At 45.0% G+C, this 18,110-nt stretch overlaps 1 protein-coding gene across 4 annotated transcripts in view; it reads left to right on the forward strand.

Moving 5' to 3' along the window:
* Positions 1 to 18,110, forward strand: part of LOC139754558 (nephrin-like) — a 531,853-nt gene that overhangs the window by 698 nt on the left and 513,045 nt on the right. For 3 of the 4 annotated variants that reach the window (XM_071671913.1, XM_071671914.1, XM_071671916.1), the window contains exon 2: positions 8,107 to 9,100. In XM_071671913.1, coding sequence (XP_071528014.1) covers positions 8,884 to 9,100 — 217 coding nt within the window. In that variant the 5' untranslated portion in view covers positions 8,107 to 8,883. The remainder of the gene's footprint in view (positions 1 to 8,106; positions 9,101 to 18,110) is intronic. The other variant, XM_071671915.1, reaches the window with a different exon arrangement.

Consider the following 18,110-nt stretch of genomic DNA (forward strand, 5'->3'; position numbering starts at 1 on the left):
TATATATATATATATATATATATATATATATATATATATATATATATATATATATATACACATATATATTCTCTTGCATTGTTTAACCAGTCATACTTTGCATGAAACTAGGCCATCTCCTGGTATTTGCTGTGGTATGGCGTCATGTGATCAATTAACACGAGCAGTGGCAAGAACCAAAGTGACGAGCTCAACAAGGGCGAGAGAGAGAGAGAGAGAGAGAGAGAGAGAGAGAGAGAGAGAGAGAGAGAGAGAGAGAGAGAGAGAGAGAGAGAGAGATTTTACCATGAAGAAAATGGAAATGATCGTAAAATATTTAGTACCATCTGTATTCCCTCCTCACAGTACACTGACCCACATTCAGTTCCCATCATGACATTGTTAAGAATGAGAAAATTAGTCAGTAGTACACACACACACACACACACACACACACACACACACACACACACACACACACACACACACGGAAACAAAAATAGCTGTGGAAAGACAAGCGTGAGTAATTAATGAACTGGTTGTGGAGAGTGAGGGAGAGAACACGTGATACCCCACTTTCACAGGGTCCTCTGCTGCATGTGACCAGAGTGTAGACGGTGTAGCGCCTTCTGCCTCACCACATCGCAAGCTCTGGTGCATGACAGTCAAACCATGGTGCATGACAGTCAAGCTCTGGTGCATGACAGTCAAGCCCTGGTGACTTGTTTTGCTCAGGTAATAAATGGCACACGAGTGTTGGGTTTCTGTCTCAGTTCTGGAACTGTGTATATGTTTATTAGCACACTGAAACCACCAAGTCTTCTCTGTCGCTCTTTATATATATATATATATATATATATATATATATATATATATATATATATATATATATATATATATATATATATATATATATATTGTGTGTGTGTGTGTGTGTGTGTGTGTGTGTGTGTGTGTGTGTGTGTGTGTGTGTGTGTGTGTGTGAGGTCATCCAGGGAATGTCAGGTCAAGGTCAGGTATAGAGTGGGTCACGCAGACCCTTGTGCCTACCTCGCCTCCCACTATTTGCAAGGTCACTTGACCCCACTTCATGTTTCCTCCGGTCCTGTGCACATAACCCCTTATTGTGTCTAGTTTCTCTGTGTAGCTAGTCCTCCGGAGATGAGGAAATACACGAAAGCGCTCAAGTTTTTCGTATTTCCCTTCTCTAGTGGTGTTGGTGCATACGTAAAGTCATGTATTTGTTGCGATTTTCTGCATATATATATATATATATATATATATATATATATATATATATATATATATATATCTATATCATTTTTTTTTTATTATACTTTGTCGCTGTCTCCCGCGTTTGCGAGGTAGCGCAAGGAAACAGACGAAAGAAATGGCCCAACCCCCCCCCCATACACATGTATATACATACGTCCGACGCTTCACATGCCCTGCTTCAATCCACTGACAGCACGTCAACCCCGGTATACCACATCGCTCCAATTCACTCTATTCCTTGCCCTCCTTTCACCCTCCTGCATGTTCAGGCCCCGATCACACAAAATCTTTTTCACTCCATCTTTCCACCTCCAATTTGGTCTCCCTCTTCTCCTTGTTCCCTCCACCTCCGACACATATATCCTCTTGGTCAATCTTTCCTCACTCATCCTCTCCATGTGCCCAAACCACTTCAAAACACCCTCTTCTGCTCTCTCAACCACGCTCTTTTTATTTCCACACATCTCTCTTACCCTTACGTTACTCACTCGATCAAACCACCTCACACCACACATTGTCCTCAAACATCTCATTTCCAGCACATCCATCCTCCTGCGCACAACTCTATCCATAGCCCACGCCTCGCAACCATACAACATTGTATATATATATATATATATATATATATATATTTGTCGTTTCCTTCATTAGCGAGCAAGCGTCAAGGACAGACAAAAAATGCCCTCGTTCGCTCACACTCATTATCTAGCTGTCGTGTGTAATGCACCAAGACCACAGCCCCTTATCCACAAACCCCCACAGACCTCTCCATGGTTTCAATCAGCTGACTGCATGTCGCCCCCTGTATACCACACCTGCTCTAGTTCACTCTCTCTCTCTCTCTCTCTCTCTCTCTCTCTCTCTCTCTCTCTCTCTCTCTCTCTCTCTCTCTCTCTCTCTCTCTCTCTCTCTCTTGCATTCCTTATACCGTCCTGCATATTCAGGTCCCGAGCATTTAAAGCCTTTTCCATTCATCCTTCCATCTCCAGTTCGGCTTTTCCCTTTTTTTTCCCCTTGTCCCTTTCACCTTTGACAGGTATGTCCTCTTTGTCGACTTCCCTTCACTTATAGTCTTCATATGTCAGACCATTTCAGCTCACCCTCCTCAGCTTTCTCAACCATACACATCTCTCTCACCCCATTATTTCTTACTGGACCAGCCCTCCTTGCACCATATGTTGTCCTCGAACACTTCATCTCCAGCACATTCACCCTCCTCCACACGTCCTTGTCTATAACCCATATCTCGCAACCATACAACACCGTCGGGGCTCCTATACCTCAAACAAACCCATATTTACCCTACGAGTTAGTGACTCTATCCACACACTCTTCGGTGCTTACAGAACCTTCGTCCCCCTCCCTCATTCTCCCAGTGACGCACTTCAGCTCCCATGATTCCATTCCCTGCCACCTCCATCTCCCAGATATCTGATACACTTCACTTCCTCCAATTTTTTTCTTCCCGTCCACACTCGCACCACCCCCAGCTACCCCTCTCCGTCAACCCTGCTAAACCTAATAACTTTGCTTTTATTCACATCTGCTCTCAACTTCCTTCTTTTTTCACAAACTCTTCCAGACTCAGAGATACAATTCCGAGGCTTCTCAGCCGAACGTACCGCGAGCGCCCGTCTCTTTGGCAAAGAATAAGTGACTCACCTTTTTCAAGAGACCACGCCCCTGCCAGGCTGCAGACCTACCCTATCTTGAAAACCCTCTTATTCACTTATACATATTTTTTCCCCTCCTTACCGCCCTATCCATAATCAGATTAAAGAGCCATGGTGACATCACACATCCCTGCCGCAGACCCGCCTTCACCTGGAACCACTCACCTTCCTCCACCAAATCGCCTAGCTCTCTCGATAAGAGCTCCTCCCTGCATCTAAAAATCTCTCCTCCTCTGTGCCATATATTCGTAAACGCCCTCCACTACGTATGTCTGGCGGTCCTCCCACATGCCTCCTCCGGATCTTTATGAATGCCACATAGATAGCCTTCTGTGTCTTCAAGTGTTTTCTCCCACGTTGCTTAAAGCAGACACCTGATCCACACATCCTCTGCCACCCCTGAAACCACGTTGTTCCTCCCCTTAGTCAGATGCTCTGTGCTTGCTACCAGGACCGAGTGTTGGCCACACGCCTGTGGTGGACGGTTTATCCTGAGATGGGGGATTAAGTGAGTTGTTGAACCGTTAGTTCGAGTTTTACATTACGTGATGAGGTGCCTGAGGGTCGCTGGAATGCCTGTATAGGTGCCACTGTACAAAGGGAAGGGGGAAAGGGGGTTTAAAGGTGAAACTTAGAATAACAGAGGTATAAGTTTGTTGAATTTACCTAATCGATTGTACGGGAGAGTGGGTGATTGAGAGGGTGAAAGCAATTACAGAGGCATCAGAATGAGGAGGATCAATGTAGTATGTGTGTGTGTGTGTGTGGATTAGATGTTTTGCTCTGAAGAATGCGTGAGAATTCCTTAGAGAAACAGGAGTTTCTGTGTGACATTTATGGATCTGGAGGAAGTATACGGTTGGGCTGATGGAGACGCTTTGGTGGAAGGTGTTACAAATATATACCGTGGGAGAGAAGCAATTGGAAGCAGGGAGGAGTTTTTATTGAAGGAGCAAGGTGAGTGTGAGGGTAGGAAAATACCAGGGTGAGTGGTTTCTGGTGAAGATGGGTCTGTGGCAGCGATGCGTGGTGTCAGCATGGCTGATCAATATATATATATATATATATATATATATATATATATATATATATATATATATATATATATATATATATATATATATATATATATATATATATATTCCATACGATTCGCTATTTCCCGCGATAGCGAGGTAGCGTTAAGAACAGAGGACTGGGCCTTTGAGGGAATATCCTCACCTGGCCCTCTTCTCTGTTCCTTCTTTTGGAAAATTAAAAAAAGAAAAAAAAAAAAAAACGAGAGGGGAGGATTTCCAGCCCCCCGCTCCCTTCCCTTTTAGTCGCCTTCTACGACACGCAGGGAATACGTGGGAAGTATTCTTTCTCCCCTATCCCCAGGGAATAAATATATATATATATATATATATATATATATATATATATATATATATATATCATACAAACCTCCAACAACCAGGATCGAACCCGGGACCCCTGTGCAACAGGCGGGAGCGCTACCGCTAGGCTATGATCGCCCCTAATAGGGAAATGACTATTCGAATATTATGTACTCGAATACCCTTCATCTCACGTTGGTGAGCAACGGGGTCTATACACCGGTCATTAGGAGCGATCATAGCCTAGCAGTGGCGCTTCCGCTTGTTGCACAGGGGTCCCGGGTTCGATCCTCTCTGTTGGAGGTTTGTATGTCCTATGAAGGTGGTGCGCGTTCATATGCACTTTGTTCGTGTATATATATATATATATATATATATATATATATATATATATATATATATATATATATATATATATATATATATATATATATATATATATATATATATTTATCCCTGGGGATAGGGGAGAAAGAATACTTCCCACGTATTCCCTGCGTGTCGTAGAAGGCGACTAAAAGGGAAGGGAGCGGGGGGCTGGAAATCCTCCCCTCTCGTTTTTTTTTAATTTTCCAAAAGAAGGAACAGAGAAGGGGGCCAGGTGAGGATATTCCCTCAAAGGCCCAGTCCTCTGTTCTTAACGCTACCTCGCTATCGCGGGAAATGGCGAATAGTATGAAAAAAAAAAATATATATATATATATATATATATATATATATATATATATATATATATATATATATATATATATATATATATATATGTGTGTGTGTGTGTGTGTGTGTGTGTGTGTGTGTGTGTGTGTCTATTAGTAATGAATAATTGTAACTCACATACAGACACACACACACACACACACACACACCTCCCCGACCACCACAGCTGTAATAGGAGCAGTAAGCGGCGGAGGCGAGCTGCTCTTTGTTCGCCCAAACATACTTACAGGAATCCAGGTCTCACACTGGGAGGGGGTTCTATTCTTCCCGCCGTACTGAAGTATGCTTACGGGCTTTCTAATTTGCATATGAAGTGAGAAAGTACCAAGGACTCTATTGAAACGTAATATATATATATATATATATATATATATATATATATATATATATATATATATATATATATATATATATATATATAATGATTTTTACTATACTTTGTCGCTGTCTCTCGCGTTAGTGAGGTAGCGCAAGGAAACAGACGAAAGAATGGACCAACCCACTCACATACACATGTGTATACATACACATCCTCACACGCACATATACATACCTATACATTTCAACGTATACATACATATACATACACAGACATATACAAATATACGCACGTACATAATTCATACTTGTTGCCTTTATTCATTCCCGTCGCCACCCCTCACCCCCACACGCGCGCGAGGTAGCGCTAGGAAAAAAATACAAAGGCCACATTCGTTCTCACTCAGTCTCTAGCTGTCATGTATAATGCACCGAAACCACAGCTCCCTCTCCACATCCAGGCCCCACAAAACTTTCCATGGTTTACCCCAGACGCTTCACATGCCCTTGTTCAATCATTTGACAGCACGTCGACCCCGGTATACCACATCGTTCCAATTCACTCTATTCCTTGCACGCCTTTCACCCTCCTGTATGTTCAGGCCCCGATCGCTCAAAATCTTTTTCACTCCATCCTTCCACGTCAAAATTGGTCTCCCGCTTCTCGTTCCCTCCTCCTCTGACACATGTATCCTCTTTGTCAATCTTTCTCACTCATTCTCCATGTGACCAAACCATTTCAAAATACCCTCTTCTGCTCTCTCAACCACACTCTTTTTATTACAACACATCTCTGTTACCCTTTCATCACTTACTCGATCAAACCACCTCACACCACATATTGTCCTCAAACATCTCATTTCCAGCACATCCACCCTCCTGCGCACAACTCTATCTATAGCCCACGCCTCGCAACCATGTAACATTGTTGGAACCATTATTCCTTCAAACATACCCATTTTTGTTTGAAGGAATATATATATATATATATATATATATATATATATATATATATATATATATATATATATATATATATATACGTGATTAGTGCATATGAAGGCGCACTAACATATAACCTACTTACCTCCAACGGTCAGGGTTCGATCCTGGATTTTGGAGGTTAGTATGACATACATGTTCATTGTAGGTTAGGATGGACAATCTGAATGTGCATAGATTTTTGTGTAAGGTTTTGTAGTAAATGTTTTTAAGAAAGTGAAAGGTTCACATGAGGAAAGTGTAAGGAAGGCTGAGGTTGTGAAAGTTCACAGACTGGGGTTGTGAAAGTCCACAGACTTTGAGATTAAGTTACTGTTGTAAGATGAGCCTTTGTGAGTTGATAGATCTTGTGTGAGCAATCCCAAGTCATTAGCGAGGTTCATGTGAACCCGCGTGAGGCCGTCGATTCTTATGAGAATGGTTGTGAGAGGCCAGATGCTCATGTGAGCGCTTGTTAGTTATATGTAGCTCATGTGAATGTCCGTGAGTCTGTACTTGAGTGAGAGTCATGTGTATGGGTATGAGTCAGTAAGTGTAATTTCTCTAAACATTCGTGAGTAGTGAAGCTTCTGTGAGCGCCTGTGAGTTAGGAAGTGAGGTTTCTCTGAACGTCTAGTGAGTCAAGGGGTAAAGTTCATGAGAACGCTTGCGAGTCAGTGAAGTTTCTGTGAGTCAGTGAGTCATTGAGAAAAATCACATTTAAACGTTTATGAGTCAGTGAGTCAGTAAAGTTCAAATGTGAACGCTCGAATGTCATTGAAGTTCCTTGTGAGTCAGTAGAAGCTCCGTAGAATACGTAGGAGCCCTTGGAGCTCATGTGAAAACTTGTGAGTCAGTGAAGTTCATGTGAACGATTGTGAGACAGTAAGGTTTATGTGAACGCTTTTGAGTCAGTAAATGAAAATCAAATGAACGCTTGTGAGTCAGTAAAGCTCATGTAAGCGTTTGTGAGTCAGGAGTTGTAGTCCCTGTTAACGCCTGTGAGTCAATGGATAAAGTTCACATGAACGCTTGTGAGTCAGGGAGGTGCAGTTCATGCGAACGCGTGCAACTAAAGTTCATTTGAACGTTTGTAAGTCAATGACGTTCGTGTGAGCGCCTGTAAGTGGAATAGTGGGGGATGGAGGATATGGGAACGTCTCTCCCATACAGACACTCCGGTTGTAGAGCAACTCATACGCATAAAACGAGGCTTTTGTCAGCGGCCTGTGTTGTGAGTGTGTTGTGAGGGTGTTGTGTGTTGTAGATGTGTCGTGGGTGTGGTGTGGGTTGTTTGCTATGGTGCGTTCTGTGTCGTGAGCTTTGCGAATGTGTCGTGGCTGTATTGTGAGTATTTTGTTAGTGTTGTGTTTTGTGAGCGTTTCGTTACAATGATGTGTGTGTACCGTGAGCTTTTATGAGCGCGCCGTGAGTGTGTTGTGAATGTTTCATTCGCGCGTTGCATGTCGTGAGCGCGTATATGCAGCGAGTGTGAGTGTGTGTGTGTATGTGTGCGCTGTCCTGTTATATGAATGTGTTATGAGTGTCTCATGAGTGAGCCGTGAGTGCGCCGCCCGTGAGCGAGGAACTTAACGTACCTCAGCAGGCGGTAAATCAGTCAGCCAGCCACAAATGCTCCCCCACACCCAACCCACTCCTCCAGCTCGCGCCCACATGATGGTGCCACACACACACACACACACACACACACACACACGATTTAATAGATGGAGTGACTGGCGACCACAGCAGTGAGTAAAACGCCGTCTCGCTTCCTCAATCAGGGAGGCCGTTATGACGAGGTGGGGCGACCGTATAGAGGCGCACGCCACGCACCGTCGAGGTGGAGGACCAGGGTAACGGAGGAGGTTTTCCGTACCACAGGCGCCCGACGCACCAGGTGGATCATTAGCGCCGCAGCCTCGCGCTGGAAATGATACCCCAGCGACGCTGACTCTCGCACTGGAAGTGATTCGTCAAGACAGACGCTTGTACTGGCAGAGACCCCTGTTGTCACAACCCAGCCTTTGGACTGGGAGAGGGGATTGTGGTTATCATTAAGACTGAAAATGAATACTTGCACGCAGTTAGAACGAGACTAAAGTGCCCGGCAACAGAGGAAATTATAGGCACCAGAAACATTTGTACTCATTAACTGATAAAAGGGGGACGAAACGCCGCACCATTACTAGAAGGCAAGGCATGAATATCCTAGATCTAAGATGTGTGTGAGTACCAAGTAATAGAGGAAAATACAAGTGCTATAGAAAGATTCATACCAGTTGACGGACACAGGGAGACGGCATCGCCCCTTTTTTCCCTAGGAGGCAAGTCATGAATATTCTGACCGCAGACCAAGTGTCCCAGACCCTCTAGTGTGTGAGTGAGTGTGTGTGTGTGTGTGGGTGACCGATTGTGCAGTGAATCACCCGCAAATGTTTCCAAGTTAGCTGGAGTGTGGTCTACCCTCGCATCGCCGTGAAGTGGGACGGCCCGAGACTGGAGGTAATAGTCCAAAGGAGGCTGGGGGCCACGACTCTCCATCTCCCAGCTCCTGCAGGATGCTTCTACGAGGGCCTAGCATCCGGGTGGCGGGGATGAGGACGAGCGGAGGCCCTTATACTGGTCTGGCTGGTGGAGGAGGAGGTGGAGGGAGTGGAGGGGTTTTCGGCCCCCACACCACCCTCGTGGTCCCTTTCTTCCTCCTTCATCTACCCCGCCTCCTGGTGCTGCTGCATGGCTCCCTTCTCATCGTCCAAGCCTATGGGGACTATCAAGGTGAGTCTCCAGTGAGGAGGAGGAGGAGGAGGACGGACGGGTGGGTGGGTGGGTGAGGTAGGTAGGCAGGCAGGAAGGTTACAGGTGTGGGGGGGGAGGAAAGAATTGCTTGAGGATGAGCAAAGGTAAGTTGGTCTGGTGTGTTGAGGGGTGGTCAGAAGTCACAGCAACAGAGACATGGGTGTGGTGGATGATGATGGAGGAGGAGGAGGAGGAGGGAGAGAGAGAAGGCGTCGCGAAGGGCTTCCAAGAATTAAAGAACGAGGATGAGAGAGAGAGAGAGAGAGAGAGAGAGAGAGAGAGAGAGAGAGAGAGAGAGAGAGAGAGAGAGAGAGAGAGAGAGAGAGAGAGAGAGTCGAGGGAAATATGATGAAGAGAATTTCGTGAACGTTCATGACCGACCCCCCCCCTTCCCCAAAGGATGGAGTGTGACATATTCATTCTGGGGAGGTGAGAGGGAGAAGAGGAGAGTGTCCATGTTGGCAGAGGGACGGAAATAGTAACCCCGGGGAAATAAATGTGAGGGACAAGCCTTCTGGAGGTTGTATGATGTGTGTGTGTCCACCACGAGAGTTCCAGCAGGACCAATGGGGAAAAATAACTAGAGGGGGAAATGAAGACCAAACAAAAGGTAAAATAGCATGTGTGACATACACACACACACACACACACACACACACACACACACACACACACACACACACACACACGTGTGGTATTGAGAACGAAAGCATATCCACAATCATTCATGTCCTTTCTTATATTCACTAATCTTCTTATCACTGTTCTACCGATGGGAGAAAATGTTCAAACACAATATCACCGTAAGTATTCGTTCCACTTCGGGGTTTCACCTTCAAAAGGACACCTTCGGGGAATGCACAGTTATATATCAAATACTCCACACAAAATGCAATATAGTGACGCAGACACGCTTGTGTATGTCACAAATGCACCAAAATCCACAGAAACCGAGGAAGAGATCTGCGAGGTCTTTCCAAATTGCATTTTCAGACGGAGGAACAAGAAACTGAGTACACCAGGCAATATATACATGGGACACACACACACACACACACACACACACACACACACACACACACATATATATATATATATATATATATATATATATATATATATATATATATATATATATATATATATATATATATATATATATATATATATACTCCCATACACGCACATATACATACATATACATAAACATACACAGACATATACACATTCATTGTTGCTTGCATTCATCCATTCCGGCGCTACCCCGCCCCACATGGAACAGTGTCGCTACCCCCTGCTTCAGCGAGGTAGCGCCAGGAAAACAGAGAAAAAATGCCGCATTCGTTTACACTAAGTCTCTAGCTGTCATGTGTAATGCACTGAAACCACAGCTCGCTATCCACATCCAGGTCCCACAGACCTTTCCATGGTTTACCCCGGACACTTCACATCCCCTGGTTCAGTCCATTGACAGCACGTCGACCCCGGTATATATATATATATATATATATATATATATATATATATATATATATATATATATATATATATATATATATATTTCAAAAAAGAATAGCTACATAGTTATTTGTACACTGATGAGGGAGGAAACTTACATCCTTCGTTCTGGCGAGCACAACAAAACACTTACCACGAGAGGAAGGTGTGTGTGTGTGTGTGTGTGTGTGTGTGTGTGTGTGTGGGTAGGAGCCGATACAGGAGATTCGGGGCTAGTGTAAATCACACGATATATGATTGGAAGATGAAGCGGGGGAAATTTTCTGTGAGTGATGGTATGGGAGGAAAGATGGAGAGGGTGGTGGTGGTGTGGAGGAGCGAGTCAAGGTGGAGGATGATTGAATGCCTCGAGGATGGCTTAGGAGTCTGGAGGATGACTCAGTATCTGGAGGATGACTTAAGGGCAGAGAGGATGACTTAGTGTCTAAAGGATGACATAGCTCTTGGAGGATGACTATGTACCTGGAGGATGACTTACAGGCCTAGAGGATGACTTAGAGCCTAAAAGATGACATAATTCTTGGAGGATGACTTTATATCTGCACTAGGAATTAGTACCTGGAGGATGACTTAAGGCTTAATGGATGACTTAGGGCCTGGAGGATGACTTAGTGCTTGGAGGATGACTTAGTGCTTGGAGAATGACTTAGGGCATGGAGGATGACTTAGTGCCTAAAGGATGACTTGGTGCTTGGAGAATGACTTAGGGCCTGGAGGATGACTTAGTGCCTAAAGGATGACTTAGTGCTTGGAGGATGACTTAGTATCTGGAGAATGACTCAATGCTTGGACGGAGGAAAAGGAAGAACATGGAAGACGACAGAGACAGGACTTCACAGGAGTACTGGATGGGTTCCTATGTTGCTACCGCAGGACTTAGCGCCAGAGGTGGAGTTCTCGCGCTACCACAGGAGATGGGGCAAGAGGGAGAGGGAGAGGATTTGCCTGCCATACGTTACCACGAGAGTACAACCCCCCTTCCACATCCCCTCAAAGCGCCCAGATCGACTGATCGTTCATCCCCCCTGGAGGAGTCGAGAACGAACATCGGCGGCCCATGGACTGTATCTAACGTGCGATTCAAACCAAGGAGAAACGACGTGGGATGATGGTCGTCCCACACTCTCCTCTCCTCCTCACTCCCCCAGCAGTCAGCCTGAGGGAGGCGGTCGTTATCCCCAAAGCTCCATCTCTTCGTTTCAAGATATTGTGAAATAAAGTTCTGGGCCCGTGTTGCGCCACTCCGGGAATATCTTGGGTATAATTTTGCCGTTTCGAGTCTTATGCATTCAAGGTGTTGGTTCCTTTGTAGTTGTGCCTCATTGTGCCGTGTGTGTGTGTGTGTGTGTGTGTGTGTGTGTGTGTGTGTGTGTGTGTGTGTGTGTGTGTGGAGTGGGTGGGCGGATGGGGGATTAGTTTGGGCGATGGGTGGTGGTGGTGGGGAGGTGAGGTGGAGCTGGGAGTGGGTGGAAGGGGTAAGGTGAAGGTGGAAGGGGGTTTGTGGAGGATAAGAGAGGCTGATGATGGTGAGACAGGTGGAAGATGGAGCGTCTGTCAGGTGGATGGTGTTAAGGTGGAGGATGAGAGGTGTGTGGAGAGACAAAGGGAAAATGTGGGGGAAGGTCAGATGGATTCAGGAAGGGCCAGGTGAATGTGGGAGGGGCGCAGGTGAACGTGGGAGGGAGAGATGAATGTGGGAGAGATCGGGTGACTGGGGGAGGGGCGCAGGTGAACGTGGGAGGGAGAGATGAATGTGGGAGAGATCGGGTGACTGGGGGAGGGGCGCAGGTGAACGTGGGAGGGAGAGATGAATGTAGGAGAGATCGGGTGACTGGGGGAGGGGCGCAGGTGAACGTGGGAGGGAGAGATGAATGTGGGAGAGATCGGGTGACTGGGGGAGGGGCGCAGGTGAACGTGGGAGGGAGAGATGAATGTGGGAGAGATCGGGTGACTGGGGGAGGGGCGCAGGTGAACGTGGGAGGGAGAGATGAATGTGGGAGAGATCGGGTGACTGGGGGAGGGGCGCAGGTGAACGTGGGAGGGAGAGATGAATGTGGGAGAGGTCAGGTGACTGTGGGAGGGAACAGGTTGGTGCAAGGAACCGAACACAATACACAGAGAGGTACAGGGAGATGCTTGCGTATTCTGTAATACACCCACCCACCCACACACCCACACACACACACACACACACACACACACACACACACACACACACACACACACACACACACACCGGTGGCTATAGCCCCGTCCCTGCGTGTGTATCAGTACGCCCTAACATTGCGTGCCTGTTATCTCGGTTCAGACTTTCGAGGTCCTCAGTTTGTGTGTGTGAGGGGCTCCGGAGCTCTGATGGAATCCGTACAGAAGTGTGTGTCGAAATTTTACGGGTCCTGTACGTCCCCATTCTCTCTCTCTCTCTCTCTCTCTCTCTCTCTCTCTCTCTCTCTCTCTCTCTCTCTCTCTCTCTCTCTCTCTCTCTCTCTCTCTGGTTCGTATATATATATTTTCTTTCCCCTCTTCTGCACCTCTGTGTTTTCGACCATACATCTCATTCCCCTTTTGTCAGAGAGAGAAACTTCAATCCCAGACATAAACCCTCGTCCACACCAGACCTCGAACGACAAAAAAAAAGAAAAAAAAAAGGAAAATTAAAAAAAAAGAAGCAAAAAGCAAAATGATGAGCGTGGGCGACAAAATGTGGAAATGAACAGGAAAAATGGGTTGTAATTTAAATGTGAAGAAATTATGTTTAGTCCTGCATTGGATGAGACAGACAAGAATCTACTGACACACGGAGGGTGTAAATAAGGTGGTTCTTCCAGGCCATCACTTCAACACGCCTATGTCAGGAAGGCAGCAGCACCGCGCCCCTCACCTCGCCTCGCCCCTCACCTCACCTCGCCTCGCCCCTCACCTCACCTCGTCTCTTCCCTCCTCCTGCTGGTCTGCATGCCTGGATATCTTTGATAATCTCTTTGCCCCCCCCCTCCTTCTTCCACAGACCCTCGTTAGCGGGCGCTTAACTATCACGAAGTGTGTACGCGACCGGGACGACCCATTACGCGGCGGACGAGCGACAGGTGCAATTATGGACGTCACACAACATTCACAAGCACGTACTTGACCTTAGATATAAGGTCGACGCTCCCACACACACACACACACACACACACAGACGAAATCATATTGCTCTTCCGGTTAGAAAATAACTCTTGTGTGGTGAGGAAAGAACCTGGCATAAATTTTTTTCCGTGTTGGTTATTATCACTTAATTAGGTTCAGCCTGTTTACCTGTCTTGTGTTTGAATGATTCACTCTTCAACTATGTGGCGTTAGAATGATTCATTCTTCAACTGTGTGGTGTTAGAATGATAAATTCTTCAACTGTGTGGTGTTAGAATGATTCATTCTTCAACTGTGTGGTGTTAGAATGATAAATTCTTTAACTATGTGGTGTTAGAATGATTCATTCTTCAACTGTGATGTGTTAGAATGATAAATTCTTCAACTGTGTGGTGTTAGAATGATTCATTCTTCAACTGTGTGGTGTTAGAATGATAAATTCTTTAACTGTGTGGTGTTAGAATGATAACTTCTTTAACTGTGTGGTGTTAGAATGATTCATTCTTCAACTATGTGGTGCTAGAATGATTCAGTCTTCAAGTATGTGGTGTTAGAATGATAAATTCTTTAACTATGTGGTGTTAGAATGATAACTTCTTTAAATGTGTGGTGTTTGAATGATTCATTCTTCAACTATGTGGTGCTAAGATTATTCAGTCTTCAACTATGTGGTGCTAGAATTATTCAGTCTTCAACTATGTGGTGCTAGAATTATTCAGTCTTCAACTATGTGGTGTTAGAATGATTAATTCTTCAACTATGTGGTGTTGGAATGATTCATTCTTCAACTATGTGTCGTTGGAATTATTCATTTCTCTCAATCTACACCCACGAGAATTCATCTATTCCATCTTTTCTGGCTCATCTTTAATTACATTTCTGGATCGCATTCACCTGCACAGGTACATGCAATTACATGAAAATCTTTGAGTTCCTCATTAGTGGCAATTAATGGATCCAATTAACTATTTGGCAAATAACTCCTCATACATTCACATATTCAGTCGATCCTCATTTTCGAAACGTATTCATTTTGAGTTATTATCGACGCACAGATGTTTAGAGTACAATTACCTTAATTACCTTCGGTGTCTGCGTACCGATGTTTAGATTACAATTACCTTAATTACCTTAGGTGTCTACGTACTGATGTTTAGATTACAATTACCTTAATTACCTTCGGTGTCTGCGTACTGATGTTTAGATTACAATTACCTTAATTACCTTCGGTGTCTGCGTACCGATGTTTAGATTACAATTACCTTAATTACCTTAGGTGTCTACGTACTGATGTTTAGATTACAATTACCTTAATTACCTTCGGTGTCTGCGTACTGATGTTTAGATTACAATTACCTTAATTACCTTCGGTGTCTGCGTACTAATGTGTAGATTAGATTACAATTACCTTAATTACCTTAATTATATAGGAGAGTTATAGGGAGGCAAGAATTAATATAGGAGAGTTATAGGGAGGCAAGAAGTAATATAGGAGAGTTATAGTGAGGCAAGAAGTAATATAGGAGAGTTAAAGGGAGGCAAGAAGTAATATAGGAGAGTTAAAGGGAGGCAAGAAGTAATATAGGAGAGTTAGAGGGAGGCAAGAAGTAATATAGGGGAGTTAAAGGGAGGCAAGAAGTAATATAGGAGAGTTAAAGGGAGGCAAGAAGTAATATAGGAGAGTTAAAGGGAGGCAAGAAGTAATATAGGGGAGTTAAAGGGAGGCAAGAAGTAATATAGGGAGTTAAAGGGAGCAAGAGTAATATAGGGGAGTTAAAGGGAGGCAAGAAGTAATATAGGGAGTTAAAGGGAGGCAAGAAGTAATATAGGGGAGTTAAAGGGAGGCAAGAAGTAATATAGGGGAGTTAAAGGGAGGCAAGAAGTAATATGGGGGAGTTAAAGGGAGGCAAGAAGTAATATAGGAGAGTTAAAGGGAGGCAAGAAGTAATATAGGAGAGTTAAAGGGAGGCAAGAAGTAATATGGGGGAGTTAAAGGGAGGCAAGAAGTAATATAGGAGAGTTAAAGGGAGGCAAGAAGTAATATAGGAGAGTTAAAGGGAGGCAAGAAGTAATATAGGAGAGTTAAAGGGAGGCAAGAAGTAATATAGGAGAGTTAAAGGGAGGCAAGAAGTAATATAGGAGAGTTAAAGGGAGGCAAGAATTGATATAGGAGAATTATAGGGATTGGAGAAGTAACACAGGTGAGTTACAGGGAGACAACATGTAACGTAGCAGAGTTAAAGGGAAGGCAAGTCAAAGGGAGACGAGGAGAATACCAGAGCCGGAGGCGGAGTTAAGAACGTCTAGGTTAAGGAGAGACGGATTTCATTTCCAGTGAAGTTAAGACAAGTGAAGGTGTGACGTCACGACGACGCTTTTACCACACACACACACACACACACACACACACACACACACACACACACACACACACACACACAGACAAGCAAGTGCATAAATAAAGACATTGCCATACATGTCTGGGGAACACATACATTAAATCACACAAAACACACACACACCACACACACACACACACACACACACACACACACACACACACACACACACACACACACACACACACACACACACACATAGACACACACACACACACACACACACACACACACACACACACACACACACACACACAAGCAAGTGCATAAACACAGACATTGTCATACACATCCGGGGAACACGTACACTAAATCACACAACAAAAATACACACACAGAGAATATGTTTCAATGCCGATACAATGGACACGCATCCTCCCGTGAGCTGGCTTAGGTCGTCGCTATGGTTCAGTTCCGTCCCTAGTGTACAGCCGGGGTCGGGGTAGAGGCAGGTTATCCCGCTAAAAGGAATGCAACAAGAATGGAAGAGGGACCGAGTGGAATGAACCACCGCGGGGGCGCCCCCGCCACTACCACCACGAAAAAGAGAGAGAGAGAGAGAGAGAGAGAGAGAGAGAGAGAGAGAGAGAGAGAGAGAGAGAGAGAGAGAGAGAGAGAGAGGGAGGAAAATGAACCTCGATCTCTCCACTTTGAGAGAGAGAGAGAGAGAGAGAGAGAGAGAGAGAGAGAGAGAGAGAGAGAGAGAGAGAGAGAGAGAGAGGAAAATGAACCTCGATTTCTCCACTTTGAGAGAGAGAGAGAGAGAGAGAGAGAGAGAGAGAGAGAGAGAGAGAGAGAGAGAGAGAGAGAGAGAGAGAGGGGGGGGGGAAGGAAAATGAACCTCGATCTCTCCACTTTGAGAGAGAGAGAGAGAGAGAGAGAGAGAGAGAGAGAGAGAGAGAGAGAGAGAGAGAGAGAGAGAGAGAGAGGGAGAGAGAGCGCAAACCACCATCCTTACTTAAACTCCAGGCGCAACAAGACAGCCCATTAAGCAATTTGGCTCAGAGAGTTCCCCGGGTCCATTATGTATACATTTGCCCAACCGTTTTCGTACCTGTCCATCCCGACTGGAAAATGGGACGAGGTAGCGGAGTGGTGGTGGTGAGGAGGCGCGGGGTGGCAGGGAGGAGAGGCGCGCGGGGTGGAGAGGCGCGCGGGGTGGAGGGTTGTGGAGGGGGAAGGGATGGAAGGGGATGGGATGGATGTGCCCAGCTGTGTTGCTGACACTTCCGGCTAAATGGAATCGTCGCGTGGTGGACCACCGCTGGAATTACTTTGTCCCCCGACCGTGTGGCTCTTGGCTGCGAGCATGATGACGTGAAGTGAATGATTACTTTGTCCTGTAGCTGAATGATTACTTTGTCCTGTAGCTTTTAAGTGGGTGTATGATGACGTGAAGTGAATGATTACTTTGTCCTGTAGCTTTTAAGTGCGTGTATGATGACGTGAAGTGAATGATTACTTTGTCCTGTAGCTTTTAAGTGCGTGTATGATGACGTGAAGTGAATGATTACTTTGTCCTGTAGCTTTTAGCTGATGCGTGATTACATGAAATGAATGATTACCTTGTCTCTTTTGCCTTTTAGCTGCGTGTGTGATAACATGAAGTACTGTATCCTGTACTTTTTTTTTTAGCTTTCTGTATGATTGCATGGAGTAATTACAGTGTGCTGAACCTTCCTGTATGATTACATGGGGTAATCATGGGTCCTGTACCTGAAAAAGATGAAGTAATTATGAAGTAATTACTGTCCTGTTCGTTTTAGCTTCGCGTGTGATTACGTGAAGTGATTACTTTGTCCTCTGCTACGAGTTTGATTACATTTAAGTAATCCCTAAGGCCTGTACCTTCCAGCTTCGTGTGTGATTACATTTAGGTAATCCCTAAGTCCCGTAACTTCCAGCTTCGTGTGTGATTACATTTAGGTAATCCGTAAGTCCCG

Source organism: Panulirus ornatus, chromosome 17, assembly GCF_036320965.1.
Source record: "Panulirus ornatus isolate Po-2019 chromosome 17, ASM3632096v1, whole genome shotgun sequence".
Taxonomy (NCBI): Eukaryota; Metazoa; Arthropoda; class Malacostraca; order Decapoda; family Palinuridae; genus Panulirus; species Panulirus ornatus.